This window comes from Dama dama, chromosome 11 (genome assembly GCF_033118175.1).
Source record: "Dama dama isolate Ldn47 chromosome 11, ASM3311817v1, whole genome shotgun sequence".
Classification (NCBI taxonomy): Eukaryota; Metazoa; Chordata; class Mammalia; order Artiodactyla; family Cervidae; genus Dama; species Dama dama.
The window spans coordinates 10,565,722-10,582,604 of record NC_083691.1 but is presented as its reverse complement, the minus strand read 5'-3'; the positions used below and the strand labels follow the sequence as shown (position 1 = coordinate 10,582,604).

At 39.3% G+C, this 16,883-nt stretch overlaps 1 protein-coding gene across 6 annotated transcripts in view; it reads left to right on the top strand.

Moving 5' to 3' along the window:
* Window positions 1-16,883, top strand: part of GAPVD1 (GTPase activating protein and VPS9 domains 1) — a 71,579-nt gene that overhangs the window by 32,683 nt on the left and 22,013 nt on the right. For 5 of the 6 annotated variants that reach the window (XM_061154660.1, XM_061154658.1, XM_061154659.1 and 2 more), the window contains exons 9-14: window positions 5,414-5,539; window positions 8,796-8,969; window positions 10,834-10,974; window positions 12,107-12,241; window positions 12,718-12,837; window positions 16,690-16,767. In XM_061154660.1, coding sequence (XP_061010643.1) covers window positions 5,414-5,539; window positions 8,796-8,969; window positions 10,834-10,974; window positions 12,107-12,241; window positions 12,718-12,837; window positions 16,690-16,767 — 774 coding nt within the window. Of the gene's footprint in view, window positions 1-5,413; window positions 5,540-8,795; window positions 8,970-10,833; window positions 10,975-12,106; window positions 12,242-12,717; window positions 12,838-16,689; window positions 16,768-16,883 lie in introns of those variants that run through there. The other variant, XM_061154661.1, reaches the window with a different exon arrangement.

Below are 16,883 nucleotides of genomic sequence, written 5' to 3'. Positions count from 1 at the left end.
AAGTTGTCCATTTTATTGGCATAGAGCTGCTGGTAGTAGTCTCTTATGATCCTTTGTATTTCAGTGTTGTCTGTTGTGATCTCTCCATTTTCATTTCTAATTTTGTTAATTTGGTTCTTCTACCTTTGTTTCTTAATGAGTCTTGCTAATGGTTTGTCAATTTTGTTTATTTTTTCAAAAAACAGCTTTTAGCTTTGTTGACTTTTGCTATGGTCTCTTTAGTTTCTTTTGCATTTATTTCTGCCCTAATTTTTAAGATTTCTTTCCTTCTACTAACCTTGGTGTTCTTCATTTCTTCCTTCTCTAGTTGCTTTAGGTGTAGAGTTAGGTTATTTATTTGACTTTTTTCTTGTTTCTTGAGGTTCTTGCTATGAACCTTCCCCTTAGTACTGCTTTTACAGTGTCCCATAGGTTTTGGGTTGTTGTGTTTTCAATTTCATTCATTTCTATGCATATTTTGATTTCTTTTTTTATTTCTTCTATGATTTGTTGGTTATTCAGAAGCGTGTTATTTAGCCTCCATATGTTTGAATTTTTAACAATTTTTTTCTGGTAATTGAGATCTAATCTTATTGCACTGTGGTCAGAAAAGATGACTGGAATGATTTCAATTTTTTTGAATTTACCAGGACTAGATTTATGGCCCAGGATGTGATCTATTCTGGAGAAGGTTCCGTGTGCACTTGAGAAAAAGGTGAAGTTGATTGTTTTGGGTGAAATGCCCTATAGATATCAATTAGGTCTAGCTGGTCCATTGTGTCATTTAAAGGTTGTGTTTCCTTGTTAATTTTCTGTTTAGTTGATCTATCCATAGTTGTGAGTGGGGTATTAAAGTCTCCCACTATTATTGTGTTACTATTAATTTCCTCTTTCATACTCATTAGTGTTTGCCTTACATATTGCGGTGCTCCTATGCTGGGTGCATATATATTTATAATTGTTATATCTTCTTCTTGGACTGACCCTTTGATCATTATGTAGTGTCCTTCTTTGTCTCTTTTCACAGCCTTTATTTGAAAGTCTATTTTATCTGATATGAGTATTGCGACTCCTGCTTTCTTTTGTTCTCCGTTTGTGTGAAATATTTTTTTCCAGCCCTTCACTTTTAGTCTGTATGTGTCCCTTGTTTTGAGGTGGGTCTCTTGTAGACAGCATTTATAGGGTCTTGTTTTTGTATCCATTCAGCAAGTCTTTGTCTTTTGGTTGGGGCATTCATCCCATTTACATTTAAGGTAATTATTGATAGGTATGGTCCCGTTGCCATTTACTTTGTTGTTTTGGGTTCACGTTCATACAACCTTTCTGTGTTTCCTGTCTAGAGAAGATCCTTTAGCATTTGTTGAAGAGCTGGTTTGGTGGTGCTGAATTCTCTCAGCTTCTGCTTGTCTGTAAAGCTTTTGAATTCTCCTTCATATCTGAATGAGATCCTTGCTGGGTACAGTAATCTAGGTTGTAGGTTATTCTCTTTCATTACTTTAAGTATGTCCTGCCATTCCCTCCTGGCCTGGAAGGTTTCTATTGATAAATCAGCTGTTATCCTTATGGGAATCCCTTTGTGTGTTATTTGTTGTTTCTCCCTTACTGCTTTTAATATTTGTTCTTTGTGTTTGATCTTTGTTAATTTGATTAATATGTGTTTTGGGGTGTTTCGCCTTGGGTTTATCCTGTTTGGGACTCTGGGTTTCTTGGACTTGGGTGGCTATTTCCTTCCCCGTTTTAGGGAAGTTTTCAGCTATTATCTCGTCGAGTATTTTCTCATGGCCTTTCTTTTTGTCTTCTTCTTCTGGGACTCCTATGATTCGAATGTTGGGGTGTTTCACATTGTCCCAGAGGTCCCTGAGGTTGTCCTCATTTCTTTTGATTCTTTTTTCTTTTTTCCTCTCTGCTTCATTTATGTCCACCATTTTATCTTCCACCTCACTTATCCTATCTTCTGTCTCCGTTATTCTACTCTTGGTTCCCTCCAGAGTGTTTTTGATCTCATTTATTGCATTATTCATTTTTAATTGACTCTTTTTTTATTTCTTCTAGGTCTTTATTAAACATTTCTTGCATCTTCTCAATCTTTGTCTCCAGGCTATTTATCTGTAACTCCATTTTGTTTTCAAGGTTTTTTATCATTTTTATTATCATTATTCTAAATTCTTTTTCAGGTAGATTCCCTATCTCCTCCTCTTTTGTTTGACTTGGTGGGCATTTTTCATGTTCCTTTACCTGTTGGGTATTTCTCTGCCTTTTCATCTTGTTTAGATTGCTGTGTCTGGAGTGGGCTTTCTGTATTCTGGAGGTCTGTGGTTCCTTTTTATTGTGGAGGCTTCACCCAGTGAGTGGGGTTGGACGATTGGCTTGTCAAGGTTTCCTGGTTAGGGAAGCTTGCGTCGGTGTTCTGGTGCATGGAACTGGATTTCTTCTCTCTGGAGTGCAATGGAGTGCCCAGTAATGAGTTTTGAGATGGGTCTATGTGTTAGGTGTGACTTTGGGCAGCCTGTAAGTTGATCAGGGCTATGTTCCTGCATTGCTGGAGAATTTGTGTGGTATGTCTTGCTCTGAAACTTACTGGCTCTTGGGTGGTGGTTGGTTTCAGTGTAGGTATGGAGGCTTTTGGATGGTCTCTTATTACTTAATGTTCCGTGTAGTCAGGAGTTTTCTGGTGTTCTCAGGTTTTGGGCTTAAGTCTCCTGCCTCTGGATTTCAGTTTTATTCTTACAGTAGTCTCAAGACTTCTCCAACTATACAGCACTGATAATAAAACTTCTAGGTTAATGGTGAAGAGATTCTCTGCCGTGAGGGACACCCAGAGAGGTTCACAGAGTTACATGAAAAAGAGGAGAGGGAGGAGGGAGATAGAGATGAGCAGGAGGAGAAAAAGGGGGACTCAAGAGGAGAGAGACACATCTATGCAGTTGTCTGTTCCCAAAGTGTTCTCTGTAGCCCAGTCACCTACAAAGATTCACAGAATTGGATTGGGAAGAGAAGGGGAAAGGAGGAAATAGAGGTGTTCTGAGGTAGAAAACAGAGAGTCAAAAGTGAGAGAGAGTAATCAACACACTCCTGAGTAAAAATGGGAACTGAATATTGGATTCTTAAATGTCCACAATTTATATCACATACTGAAAAACAAAGATTAAAAGTCTAGAGTAGAGGTTAGACTCTTAAAAATACAATATTAAAAACAAAAACAAAAAAAATTTTAGAAATATATATGAAGTTCAGTTTAAAAATAGGGCTTCTCCCTTTTTTTTTTTTTGGAAGGTTATAGTGAAATGAAAATGAAAATTAAGGAGTAGTAAAGGAGTAATAGAGGCCTTTAAAAGAAATAAGAGAGAAAGAAAAAAAAAACAAGAAAAAAATTTTTCCTAATTAAAAAAATCGTAAAAACATATGAAAATGAAAGTTAAGGAGTAATGGGGGAGTAATAGGGAATTTTAAAAGAAAAGAGAAAAAATAGAAAAGAAAAAAAATTTTTTTTAATTAAAAAAAAAAAGTAAAAATATATCTAGGAATTTCTCTGGAGCTGTTGCGGTCAGTGTGGGTTCGGTTCAGTTTCAGATAGCTCCTCGTTCCAGCTTACACTTCTCGATATCTACAGGCCCCTTCCGGTGTAGTCGGTGTTATCTACAGGGATTTTACTCTGTTGCACTGGTCCCTTCTGAAACGGTTCCCTTTGTTTATTTGGCTTCTGTTTGCCGGTCTCTTCAGTGCCTCATTTCCGCCCTGACACAGGCGGGCGGAGGTGGTCTCTTGTTCAGGTTCGCTAGTTCCGTCGCTCTGCGGGGAGGGAGGGGCGCTCTTTTCCCCGTCTACGCTGCTCAGGCTGCTGGCTGCTCTATATGGAGCGGGCCCTGCTTTGCGTGCAGTTCCAGTTTTCCGGTATTCCACAAAAGCGCGGACTCGGTTGCGCCTGCGTTTTGTGCCTTCCCCGGCCTGAGCAGCTCAGGCAGCCAGGAGCTTGACGGGCGCACTCTCCCCGGGTGTGGTACACCTTCGCCCCGCCGGCCCCAGCCTCAGTTTCCGCCCGCGCCGGTCGGGTGCGTGCGCCTTGAGTTTAGCCGCGACCCTCCTGGCGGATGTCGACCATCCAGAATCTCAGGAAGCCTTTGGTTAGAAACTGGAGGCCTGTTTGCGGTGTGGTAGGGGATGCCATCTTTGGGCCGAGTTTTCCCCTTTCCCCTCCCCCCTGCCTCCTGCCTCTGGCGGGGCTGGGCCGGTTTGCAGCCTGCTAGCTCCTCTGGACTTGCTCAGACCCTTTGTTCTGCGAACGGCCGGCAGTGTGTTCGGGCCGGTTAATTTTCTCTCTCTTTTGCTGTCCCACTGTTGAAGTTGGTATCTCACAAAAGCTCCCTCTGATTGCCCTCAGGCCCGGTCCTTACCCTCAGCAATGCCGCCCGCTCCTCTCCGTTCCGCCCCCACTTGCTGGTGGCAGATGCGGGCGTCTGGGGTACTTTTTGCTGGGAGTTGCTTTTAGGCACATAATCTGTGGGTTTTATTTATTTTTCCTCCCAGTTAGGTTGCCCTCCGAGATTCGAAAACTTCCCCCAGACCCGCCAGTGAGAGAGTTTCCTGATGTTTGGAAACTTTCTTTATTAAGACTCCCTTTCTGGGACGGGTCTCCGTCCCTAGTTCTTTTGTCTCTCTTTTAATCTTTTATATTTTGTCCTACCTCCTTTCGAAGACAATGGGCTGCTTTTCTGGGCTCCTCATGTCCTCAGCTAGCGATCAGAAGTTGTTTTGTGAAGTTTGCTCTGCGTTGAATTGTTTTTTTCGATGAATTTGTAGGGGAGAAAGTGGTCTCCACGTCCTATTCCTCCGCCATCTTGGCTCCTCCCCTCTGATTAACATTTTAGGATAAACATAAACAGTAATAACTTTTCCTTTTTTCCCCCTCACTTTTAAAAATGTAAGTAATGTACATTCATTCTAGAAAATGAAGGGAAAAAATTGAACCATCTGTGACCTTACCATTCTATTAATAACAGTTAACATTTTGGTTTATTTATAGCAAAATTAGACTTATGCTGTTTTGCAACTTTTTTGGTTTAACCATGTAACAGTAACATTTCCCTTTGTAATTGACTATTAAATAACATGGTTTCTAATGGCTGCTTTCTTTAACTTCAAATGGGCATTTCTCATAATATATTTAAACTTTTTTCTATGATTACACAAGTAGATTGTATCCACTTTTTAGACATTATAAGAAGTCTTGCAACAAGCAGCCTTAGATGGAGTTTTGATTAGTTCCTTGGATAAATTTCTAAAAGCATTTCTGGCTAAAGGGTGTGTTTATTTTTATGGCGTAACAGCATTAAAAGCACTTTAATCAGTCTTTTATTTTCTTATCGAGGCATGAAACATTACATGGCGGCTCATGACTGTCTTGTAAAGTTCACTCACAGTATAAATGTCTCTCTAGGTCCTTCAAATCGTTCTAATTCGGTGTCCTCACTGGACCTGGAGGGGGAGTCTGTGTCAGAACTTGGAGCAGGGCCTTCTGGGAGCAATGGAGTTGAAGCTCTGCAGTTGTTGGAGCACGAGCAAGGTACAGTGAGGTCGAGTTCAGCTGCTCAGCAGCGAAGAGTTCACCTGGTCACGGAAGGAGCATTCTGTGTCCCTGTGCGAAGAATCCACCTGGTCACAGAATGAGCATTCTGTGTCCCTGCGCGAAGAATCCACCTGGTCACAGAACGAGCATTCTGTTTCCCTGCGCTTGGGCTGTGCTCAGTTGATTGCATACTGACCATTAAACTGGCATTTGTTCATAGTTCCTACAGTTCTTAAAGATGTGTTTAGTTGGGAATTCCCTGGCAGCCCAGCGCTTAGGACTTGGCACTTTCAGTGTCATGGCCTGCTTCAGTCCCTGGTCAGGGAACTCAGATCCTGTAAGCTGCAAGGTGCAGCAAAAAAAAAAAAAAAAAAAAAATGTTTAGTTGCTAAGTGGATTATTTTAGGCTTAAATTACATAGAAGAATTAAGATGCATTGCTTGAGTTGTATAATATTTGGTATTTCAGTTCTGTAGTATTACGATTTTAAGGGGTACTAAGATAAATTCTGAGGGCTCAAGGAACTTAGAATAGGGTGAAAATGGTACACAAATGATTAAAATTATCATAAAAGTGTATTGGCAGTTCTGGGTAAGAAATACATGTGGTTCAAAGTGTAGGGAAAAGCTTATAGGGAGAAAATAGTAGCCTAAAAGCCTGGCTGGCATTGGCATTAGCTGAAACTAGAGATACTCTAGGTAAAGTAATATTAATAGTATAAGCAAGTCAAGGAGCTGGGAAATCATAGTACTTTCTCAGGAACTGTCAAGTAGGGTGACGATGTGAAGTTAGGATGAAAAGCAGATGGATCCCTGTTGTCCTTTCAGAAAAAGTTCTTTGGATTTTTTCATTTAAAAATCACTGGTGGATTTTATGGGAATGTTTATTGCCTTCAGCTGGATTTAAGGCAATGACTTAAGTGGGTGTAAAAATCACGTGGGGCGTTAGGAAAAAAGAAAAAAAAAAGGCATTTCCTATGTCTCATTTCTAGAGATCCTGGTTTAATCTCTTTTTAGAAAAGAAAAGAGGGTTTCCAGTCAGGTTGGTTGAATAAAAGTAAGGCTGAGTTTTACTCAATCAGTTTGTCACTATTTTTTTTTTTTTTTGAAAGCTTGAATTATTATTATTTTTTCATTTATTTTTATTAGTTGGAGGCTAATTACTTTACAGTATTGTAGTGGTTTTTGTCATACATTGAGTCACTATGTTATTTAGGATTAAATTTTCTGCAAAAAGCAGAAACCTAAAATAATATTAGCTTAAGATGGAAGTTGAAAGAATATCACTTCTTTAACAAACCTTTTAGGGGATTCTGGTATTCTTTTTAAAAATATTTATTGATTTGGCTGTGCCAGGTCTTGGTTGCAGCATGAAGGACCCTTAGTTGTAGCTTGTGAACTCTTAGTTACAGCTTGTGGGATGCAGTTCCTTGACCAGGGATAGAATCTGGGCCCTCGTACATCTTGGATCACCGGTAGTCAAGTAGGGAGCTCTGCTAATTTTAGCTGGACATCTGTTGGTCAGTGGGGAGCTGGCTAGTCTAGGATGACCTTTGCTTTGTTCCATGTGGTTCCTCCTCCCCTAAAAAGCTGGTTTCAGCTTGTCCTCGGGGCAGAAGCAAGGATGAGAGAGAGCAGATGTTTGTAAGATCTCTTGAGGCCTAACCTCGCAATTGGCACACTTCCTCTTTATCCTTTCGGACAAAGCAAGTTACCAGGCCTGTCCAAATTCAAAGAAGGGGGCGTATATCCCAATTCTTGAACAGTGTCACACTGTAGAGGACAGGGAGACAGTTGATAACATCAACTGCCCCAGTTAACTGACCAGAAGGGGGAGCACATATGTCGAGCTTGGTTCAGAGAGGGAAGGAGTACATCCATGAAGGAACAATTCCGTGTTTTGGTACTGTGTGCTGAATGTTAGTATTCAAATATATACCTTGGAGTTTAAAGACATAAAGTTCTTTAAAGTTGATTTTTAAAATGGTAGCCATGCTATGATTTTGTGTGTGTGGGGGGCGGGGGGCGGTGGGGGGGGGGGGGGGCAAAGTTGAAGCCTAAGGCAGAAGAGAGTTCAGAAGGGCCTGACTGAAGTTTCCTCAAAGAAAGAGTCTTTGTCATCTCTACATCAAAGTTACACAATATGTTCCAAAACTGAGGGAAAACTGGCTTTGTCAGATAGCCACAAACAGGCATATAGGAAACCACATATACCATACATTATGAGTGAATCTAAGGGATTTCAAAAGTAATTTTTTTAGTATGTACTTGTTTTTAGGCGAGTAAGATACAACTCCCCTGTAGTTATTAGGGAATTCAATGGAGAAGGTGGCATTGACCTTGTCCTTTGCTTTGAAGGCTAGATAGCATTTTAGTGCTTGGAGGAGGAGGAAAGGCTTCTATGTTGATTCATTCTTTTTGTGAAACCTAGTCAAAGAAATGGAGAAATGCTGACCTTGAAAAGAGAAAAATTGGAGAGGACAAGGTAGTTATTGGTGAATATTTTAAAGACTGCCCTGAGGGGAAAGGATTATACTTTGGTGTCATTCCAGAAGACAGAACTGAGTTCACTCAACATGGCCTTCTCGGGGAATTCCTCGGTGACCTAGTGGTTAGGATTCCGTGCTTTCACTGCACTTGCTCAGTTTCAGCCCCTGGTTGGTTAAGTGAGATGCTGCAAACTGAACTAAATGACATAGCCCCCCCCTAAAAAAACCACCCCCACCATCCACCAGGGGGAAGAGACTTCTGTTCTGACTCGAGAGAACTTTCTTGTGCTGTGACCTCAACCCTCATACGCCCAATGGAAATTTATTGCTCCTCTGGGCTCTCATTGCTCCTCCTTCGAAGCTTAGTTACAGCTGGATGTCACCCTACCTTGTGTTAGAGCTCGCATCTCTCCACCAGACTGTAGAACCTCTGAACACAGGGACAGGCCTTTCATCATGTTGGTGCCTTCCCTCAGTCTCCAGCATAGAGCCTTGTATGTATTAGATGCTCAGTAAATGCTTCCAGAATCTAATAGAGTTAGTAAGTCAAGTTGATCTGCAAGAGAAAAGATTGTAGGGGAGCTATAGCAAGTTACCCTGTATCAGGAATTCTGGGGCGCTTCCTCCACTGAGAAGAATAGGTCCCTTCCAGCTATTAATAGGCTGTTTTATAATGTTATGAAGTACCCTGCTCAAATATATTTAATGGGGGCTCTACCATTTCCATGCTATGATTTTTAAAGTGCTTAATTTTGCTTTTGCTAGCTACTACACAGGATAATCTCGATGATAAGCTCCGGAAGTTTGAAATCCGTGACATGATGGGACTCACGGATGACAGGGATATATCAGAAACAGTGAGTGAGACGTGGAGTACAGATGTATTGGGGAGTGATTTTGACCCTAACATTGATGAAGATCGCTTGCAAGAAATAGCAGGTAACTGCTGCTGAATGTCTCTGGAAGATTGCTGTTCAGTTATTCGTATCCACCCACCCTTCATGGGAGGGAGCTTGCGTGCTCTAACAAACATGGTGTGTGTGTTAACAGTAACTGGGAAACTGATATAATTGTATGTGACAAGGCATTTGTGTATTTTTTTTTTCTCTTTATTGAAAATAAGTAGTATTTTCTCTGTTCTGCATTTAAGGGTTCCTCCTCATACAAAAAAGAGCCAATCTTTTGAATTATCTCTTTGTCAATTCTTGTTTGCAGAGCCTATGATTAACATATTAGTCTATGATTAGCATATTCTTCTTTTGAAACTAAACATTTTGCCTTAAAATGAAAATTCTTACAGGTTATAGCCATAAAGCCTTTCAGAGTAATATGATATTGACATTCTCAAAAACTGAATTTGCTTCTGGAAGGTTTAATTCAGCTCCAAAGCAAGGAACAGTTTTCTCTGTTTCTGTTTTTCTAGTATCAAGTTTATCAAGATACAGTTTCCATGTGTTAAAGTTACCCTTTTAAGGATAGTGTTCTGTCCCTTCTGAAAGAGTCACACAGTCTTGTAATCACCATCTTTCTTTTCTTTTTTTTTTAATTTTTAAAATTTTTATTTTTATTTTCTTTTTAAATCATGGACCATTTCAAACAAATACAGGAGAGAACAGTATACTGAGCACCATTACCCATCACCCAGATGCAACAATTACACATACACACCTGGCCAGTTTTGTTTCATCTCTTCTTCTACCTTTTCATCCCCTCTCCTGATTATGTGATTGTGTTTAGGCGTGTTCCAGACATTATTTTATTTGTAATTATTTCATGACATATCTTTCTTTTATTTAAAAATTTTTAAATTTTGTTATCAGGGTATAGTTGATTTACAGTGTTGCGTTAGTTGTGATTCAGTTACACATACACATCTGTCTACTCTTTTCTAGATTCTTTTCCCATGTAGATTATTACAGAACATCGAGCATAGTTCCCTGTGCTGTACGCTAGGTTCCTAATGACCATATATTCCATATGTGGAAGTGTGCATATGCTAACCTCAGACTCTTAATCCACCCCCGCCCCCCATCTTTTCCCCTTGGTAACTGTGACGTATCTTTAAAAGGTAACTTTTGCTAGTGACCTTTTTCCAAAAGTTCTTCATCTCCTGAAATAGAATTTTATTAGGTTTAATCAGAAGTAGTGGAGCGTTTGGAACCTGACTATTTTTAACACAGGTGTACAATAATGTTTAACCTTTCTGTTTGCATTTTTAAGAAGTATAAATAGATTTCTCAGTTGGTTTTGCATTATTTTGTTCCATATGTCAAAGTGATATTTTTCCTGTAGGTGAGCTGTATTTGGGCAATAAGCTACATTTGCATTGAATGAATGCTACAAAGGAGATGTGTATTTCCCTGCAGATATACTTTATTTCTCTGAATATGTGGCTAATGTGCCAGAAAAAAACATTTGGCCAGTATAACTTTCTGTGGTTAAGTGTCTCCGAGTGTTTTTAATCCCTGAAGGACTATAATTGTTAGAGAAGTGCTGAGGACACACAAAATTTGCTGAAAAACAAGAGTGAAAGCTAGTTGAAATGACTTGACCTAATGAGCTATGTTTTCTCAGTGGAGACCAAGGTGAACAGTAGGAAACTGATGAAAAGGAACTTGTGTTATTGTGACCCAAGTGGGAAATTTGTGTTTTTTAGTGGTTTTATTGATTGAAATTACTCTTACCTTGGCTTTTTTCTTGTGAGTAGAGACATTTTGTTAGCTTTGTATTTGCCCTTTTCCCATTATCTCTGCGCTTTCCCTGAGGATCTCTATTAACCCTTTGCTCCCTGTTGGTTATACAGGTGCAGCAGCAGAGAACGTGTTAGGCAGTTTACTGTGCCTACCAGGCTCAGGGTCAGTGCTTCTTGACCCCTGCACTGGTTCTACCATATCAGAGACAACCAGCGAAGCTTGGAGTGTAGAGGTATTGCCAAGTGACTCAGGTTAGTATGCTGTCATTGTTTGCTTTTTTTATTTGCACAGAAGTTTTAAATGTAAGGCATCCTAATTTCTATATTAAGTATACCTTTTGTCAGATATACGTTTGACAAGTATGAGGCAATAACTTTGCTCAGAACTTCAAATGGAAAATTAGTTCAGGATGTTTTCTGTCCATCAAGAAAAAATGTAGCGTTGGATGGCAGAGGCTAAGATAGCAGGTGCTGACTCGGTTCAGTTATCTTGAAAGCAACTGTTAGTAACTTATCAGGATTCTATGTGGGACATTGAGTTCAATGTCTCCCACTAACTTACTGCAAGAGAAGCATAGCAGCACAGCTTGAACCTTGAGTGGTTGGATACCTGGTAATAAGCATGTGTAGATTTGGAGAATTTAACCCAAAGATACCACATGTAGTTTTGAAATGCATTGACATTGAGACTCTGGAATCCCAAGAATTACTTTGTGCAGGGTTATAAATGCGGTGGTGGTTTAGCCGCTCGGTAACGTCCGACTGTTGGGCCCCGTGGACTGTAGCCTGCCAGGTGTATTTTGTACTTTCTCTTGTGTATTGCGTGTCTGCTTTTTTCTGCTTATGAATTTAAATCCTTGTCTTCAACTAAATATCAACTACCAGGATGCAAATATAAGCAACTGTGTATCTGAATTACATTCTGTTTCATCTGCTTGGCTCAAAAATATGAAGTGGTTTTGGTATGTGTTTTTTAACCTTATACCACATTCAGACATGCTAACCTGTCCATAAGGAGACAGTAGGATTAGCTCACTGCTGAGCATCCATAGGAGTTATTTTTTAGAAAGTGGTTGATTTAATGGCAAGCTCACCTATATTCTTTTGTTTAGTTTACTTTTAACCAGAAGAAAGAATACTCTGAGATTAGTGATCTGGAAGCAGAGTTTTCATCTGTGCACAGTGAACTGGCCTGTATCGGGATAAAAACCACAACCTTGACTTTAACATTTGATCTAACTGGCTTTGCTAACTGGTCCAGACTTGGAAGTCTGTTTGCACTGAGTCCATTCATGCCCCAGTAGCTTTCTTCATCTGGGTCACAAAAGCTGAAGCTGATGTGCTAGCAGAATCAGTAACGTGGTGCCTCACTTCTTCTGCTTAGAGGCCCCAGATCTAAAGCAGGAAGAGCGGCTACAGGAACTGGAGAGCTGCTCGGGACTGGGCAGCACGTCTGATGACACGGACGTCAGGGAGGTCAGTTCCCGCCCCAGCACACCAGGCCTCAGTGTTGTGTCGGGTATGTCTGTCTTGTTTTAAGGAATAAGGACTTGAAGGTGTGTTCCCACGTCCCCCTCTATAAAGTCAATAGCAAAGATATATATTTTGTCTAAGATCTGAGTAAGTCCCAGGAAACAGTTATTTCTACGGGACCTGACATCTATGAGAAGTTAACATGTGCCTTTATAGAGCCTGTCAGAGTAGTTGATAGACGGTCTGTGTGTGTTCCCTCTATAACTATCTGTTCTTGGTAGCCTCTGCTGCTGTATTTAGCTGTTGTGTGGTAATTCTGATTATGTTGTACAAATCAAAGTAAATATATTTAAGCATAGTACAAGAAAGGACATAATACCAAACAGCTCCCTTGTAAAGAATGGGACACAAAAAAATGTGAGACTATATACATTTCTCCAAACTTCATATACTTTTTGTGTGGTTATTTTGTTGTTCTTGCTGTTTATTTTTTTACCATATATTTTTTTTTTTTTTCTGAAGGCATAAGTGCAACCTCTGAGGATATTCCCAATAAGATTGAAGATCTGAGATCTGAGTGCAGCTCTGATTTTGGGGGTAAAGATTCTGTCACTAGTCCAGACATGGATGAAGTCACCCATGGTAAGAAGGGGAAATGAGAATAACTTTTATTAATAGAAATGATCACATCCATGACTGAAACTGTCAACCTTAACACATTGCTGACAGTGATATCGATTGTTATACATCTTTGGGGCATTATGTGTATAAGGCCTTAAAATAAGGTTCACATACTAAATTTCATTCAGTTAATCCACTGTAGGAATCAGTCATAAGGAAACAATTGATGTATGGAGAAAGTCTTATGCACCAAGATATTCTTCATAATATTTATATTGGCAGAAAACTTAAAACAACCCAAGAACTGAAAAATAGAATGGCTAAGTGAATTTTGATGTAACCACTTATTAGAACTTGCACAGCTGTTTTTTAAATGCTTTAAAGAATATGAAATAATTTGGAGAAATACCTAGAACATAATATCACTTGGAAATTTTCTCTTAGAGCATTTTATATATAAGATAATAAAATGTAAAAGAACCTACCCTAAAGAAAGCACTGGGAAGAAGTACCAGAGTGCTAGTAAGTAGTGATTTTATATACTGTGTAATGGTTTTTTAAATTTATTTTTTAATCGAAGGATAATTGCTTTACAGAATTTGGGTACTGGGTTTTGAAGTACTTTTATTTTTACATTTTTGTTTATTCTAAACCAAGGTTTCTTATCCTCAACATGATGAACATTTTGGGTGAGGTAATTCTTTGTTGTGGGGGCCTGTCCTATGTACTGTAGGATGTTTAGCAGCATCTCTGACCTCTGTTGGAAGCATACCATCCCCTTCTTGTGCAGTCATGACAACCAAAAGTGAAAGTCGCTCACTCGTGTCTGACTCTCTGTGACCCTATGGACTATACAATCCATGGAATTCTCCAGGCTAGAATACTGGAGTGGGTAGCCTTTCCCTTCTCCAGGGGATCTTCCCAACCCAGAAATCAAACCCAGGTCTCCCTCATTTCAAGCGGATTCTTTACCAGCTGATCCACAAGGGAAGCCCAAGAATACTGGAGTGGGTAGCCTATCCCTTCTCCGGCAGATCTTCCTAACCCAGGAATTGAACCGGGGTCTCCTGCATTGCAGGCAGCTTCTTTACCAACTGAGCTATCAGGGAACAACCAGAAATCATTGCCAAATGATCACTTCGGTGGCACAGTAAGCCCCAGTTGAGAACCACTGTTCTAAACCAGCAGTTTTCAAAGTGTAGTGTCCATGGCCCACTGAGGGCCCTTATGACCTCTCAAGGGGCTGGGGAGGTATGAGGTCATAACTGTTTCATATAATAAAAGGCTATTGTCCTTTGTGCCATACTGATGTTGCACTGATAGTGCACAAGCAGAGATGGGTAAATTTGCCAAGGCCTTCAGCACAAAGCAGGACAGCAGCACCAGGCCAGGCTCCCAGTCACTGTATTCTTTTCTCAGAGTTAAAAACAATAAAAGTTTTACTTGTGAATGTGTTTGATAAAGCAGTAAAAATTATTTAATTCTGTATCTCAGCCCTTGAGTACACATCTGTCTAATATTCTGAAGACATAGGAAGTATCCCTAATGTGTTTCTGCTGCATTCTGAAATATGATGGGTCTAAGGAAAAGCTTATATGATTGAGTTATGAACTGAAGTAGCTGTTTTTTTTTTCTTTTTTCCCTTGTTTGTTTTTTCATGAAACATCATTTTTACTTGAAAGAATGATAAGCTGTAGTTATTGGTACTTGGGTATTTGGCAGACATTTCTTGAAAATTAACAAAATGAGCCTGTTATTTCAAGGAAAACAACTGACAGGGTAGAGTTTGTTGCTGGTGATAAAATTCAGGCTTTCAGATAGAAATCAGAATTTTGGAAAGCTTTGTGTCTACCTCCATGAGCATGACAGATTACTGCCATTTATAAACTTTTCTGGTGAGATTGGTGGTGATACTGAGAGCATCATTTTTCCTGGATGTTATATGATGAATGGTGTCAACATTTGGAAGATCTGCATTTATCTAGTTGAACCAATATTTTCTAGATGATGAACACATGATGTTACAAAATCACTCTTGGGTAAAAGATTCCTTCAAAGTGCAAGACAGACCATTTGAATTTTAATGTAACAGTACAAAAAAGTTCGTTGGTCTGGTTTCAGCTTCCAAATTGTAGCTAACCTTTAAAAAATAGATACTACTGCCAAGTTTTGGTATAGTATTGAAGAGTAATATCCACAGTTTCCTGAAAAGGCTGTTAAAATATTATCTCCTTTCTACTTGCCTATCTTTGTGAGATCAGCTTTTCTTTATATACTTCAACCGCAACAGCACAGTGCAGCAGATGGAAAGCAGAAGCAGGTATGAGAAGTTAGCTGTGTTCTGTGAAGTCATACATTGAAGGAATTTGCAAAAATGTAAAAGTGTCACTCTTCTGGCTTTTTATTTTGGAAAATATAGTTACTTTTCACCTAAAAGGGTTATTTTTGTTACCATTTAATGAGTGTATTCAATTAAATTAATATATATAACATTTTAATATAAAACTTACTAAAAGTTTAAAATTTTTATCTATATATTCTTTTCAGTTTTAATTGCTAGTATGGTTAACTATCGTTAGATATAACCTACCTTATATTAAATATGTAAGATATATCTTATTATATATCTTATAATATATCTTATATTAGTTATATTAGATATATATAACCTTATATATAAGTAAGGTTTTAGGGTCAAAAAATTTTAAGGGACTTTCCTGGCAGCCCAGTGGTTAAGACACCACACTTCGTCTGTCAGGTACGTGGATGGAACCTGGTGGGAGAACTGATCCCACATGCTCTGTGGTGCAGCCAAAATATAAAAAAAATAATTTAAATAAATTAAGCATGTTTTACATGACCTAAGACCAAAATCTTGAGAACTGATCATTCTAAGCTATCTTTCCTAATGATAAACTCTTTCTGCAGTTTTTAAAAAGGAAAGTAATTATAAGACAGAACAAAAGGAAAATCAAATGGAAAAATCACACTATCATTCATTATCAAAAAAGAACTCAGACTCAGAAAGTTTAGAGCAACAGTTTCTTTTATATATTTGTGAGTTTTAGTCTCTGCATACTTATCTGTTTTAATATTCTCTCATTTTGATTGTTTAGACATATGCTTAGAGGGGGCTTCCCGGGTGGCACAGGCGTAAAGAATCTGCCTGCCAATGCAGGATATGCAAGAGACATGGGTTCGATCCCTGGGTTGGTGAGATTCTCTAGACTAGGAAATGGCAACCTGCTCCAGGATTCTCGCCGGGGTCAGAGGAGCCTGGTGGGCTACAGTCCATGGGGTCGCGAAGAGTCAGACATGACTGAGCACTCTTGCTCAGAGGAATCATCTTTTACTCTGTAGCTTTAAAATAACGTACTTGTTCAAGTTTGTTTTGTGGTATAACATAGCTTGACTCACTTTTGTTTTGAGTTCTCTTTTGCTGAGAACAATAGTGAATTTCAGGTTTTACAGCTTTTAATTTATGCTCCTTCTATAGGTAGTATTGTGTCTTTTTATAGGTGAGGGCAAAGTGGAGTCAGGAAACTTGGAGCATTCTGAAAGTTTTGATGATTTTCATCTTCTGGCTCCGCTCTTCGCAGTAACCATAATATAATCTGGCCATTAAAAGTAATAGGCATGTGGATACTGGACCACTTAAACGTAATTAAAATCCACGTATGTAGATAAAAACCTAAAATGAATATGATGTAATCAGAATATACTGTTTATTAGATTCTGTTTTTTCTGGTATGCCCTCAAGTTCTAATTGGTCAAAAAGGAAGACTGTGGAAGAGAGAGCCATTTTCACTGTGTGCAAACTGCCTCTGAGTCATGACTTCTGACTTGGTCACACTGTCTGCCCATCTCTTTCAGGTGCCCACCAGCTGACCTCTCCTCCATCTCAGTCAGAGTCTCTGCTTGCCATGTTTGATCCACTGTCTTCGCACGAAGGTAAAGTAGTCAGGTGGACTTTCTGACCCCTGTTTATCACGGCCAGAAGAGCAAAACTAAACCCCTTTGTTCATGCCTTTTGGGATCAGTTGTGTCTCAGCTGAGAATGTTTTTTC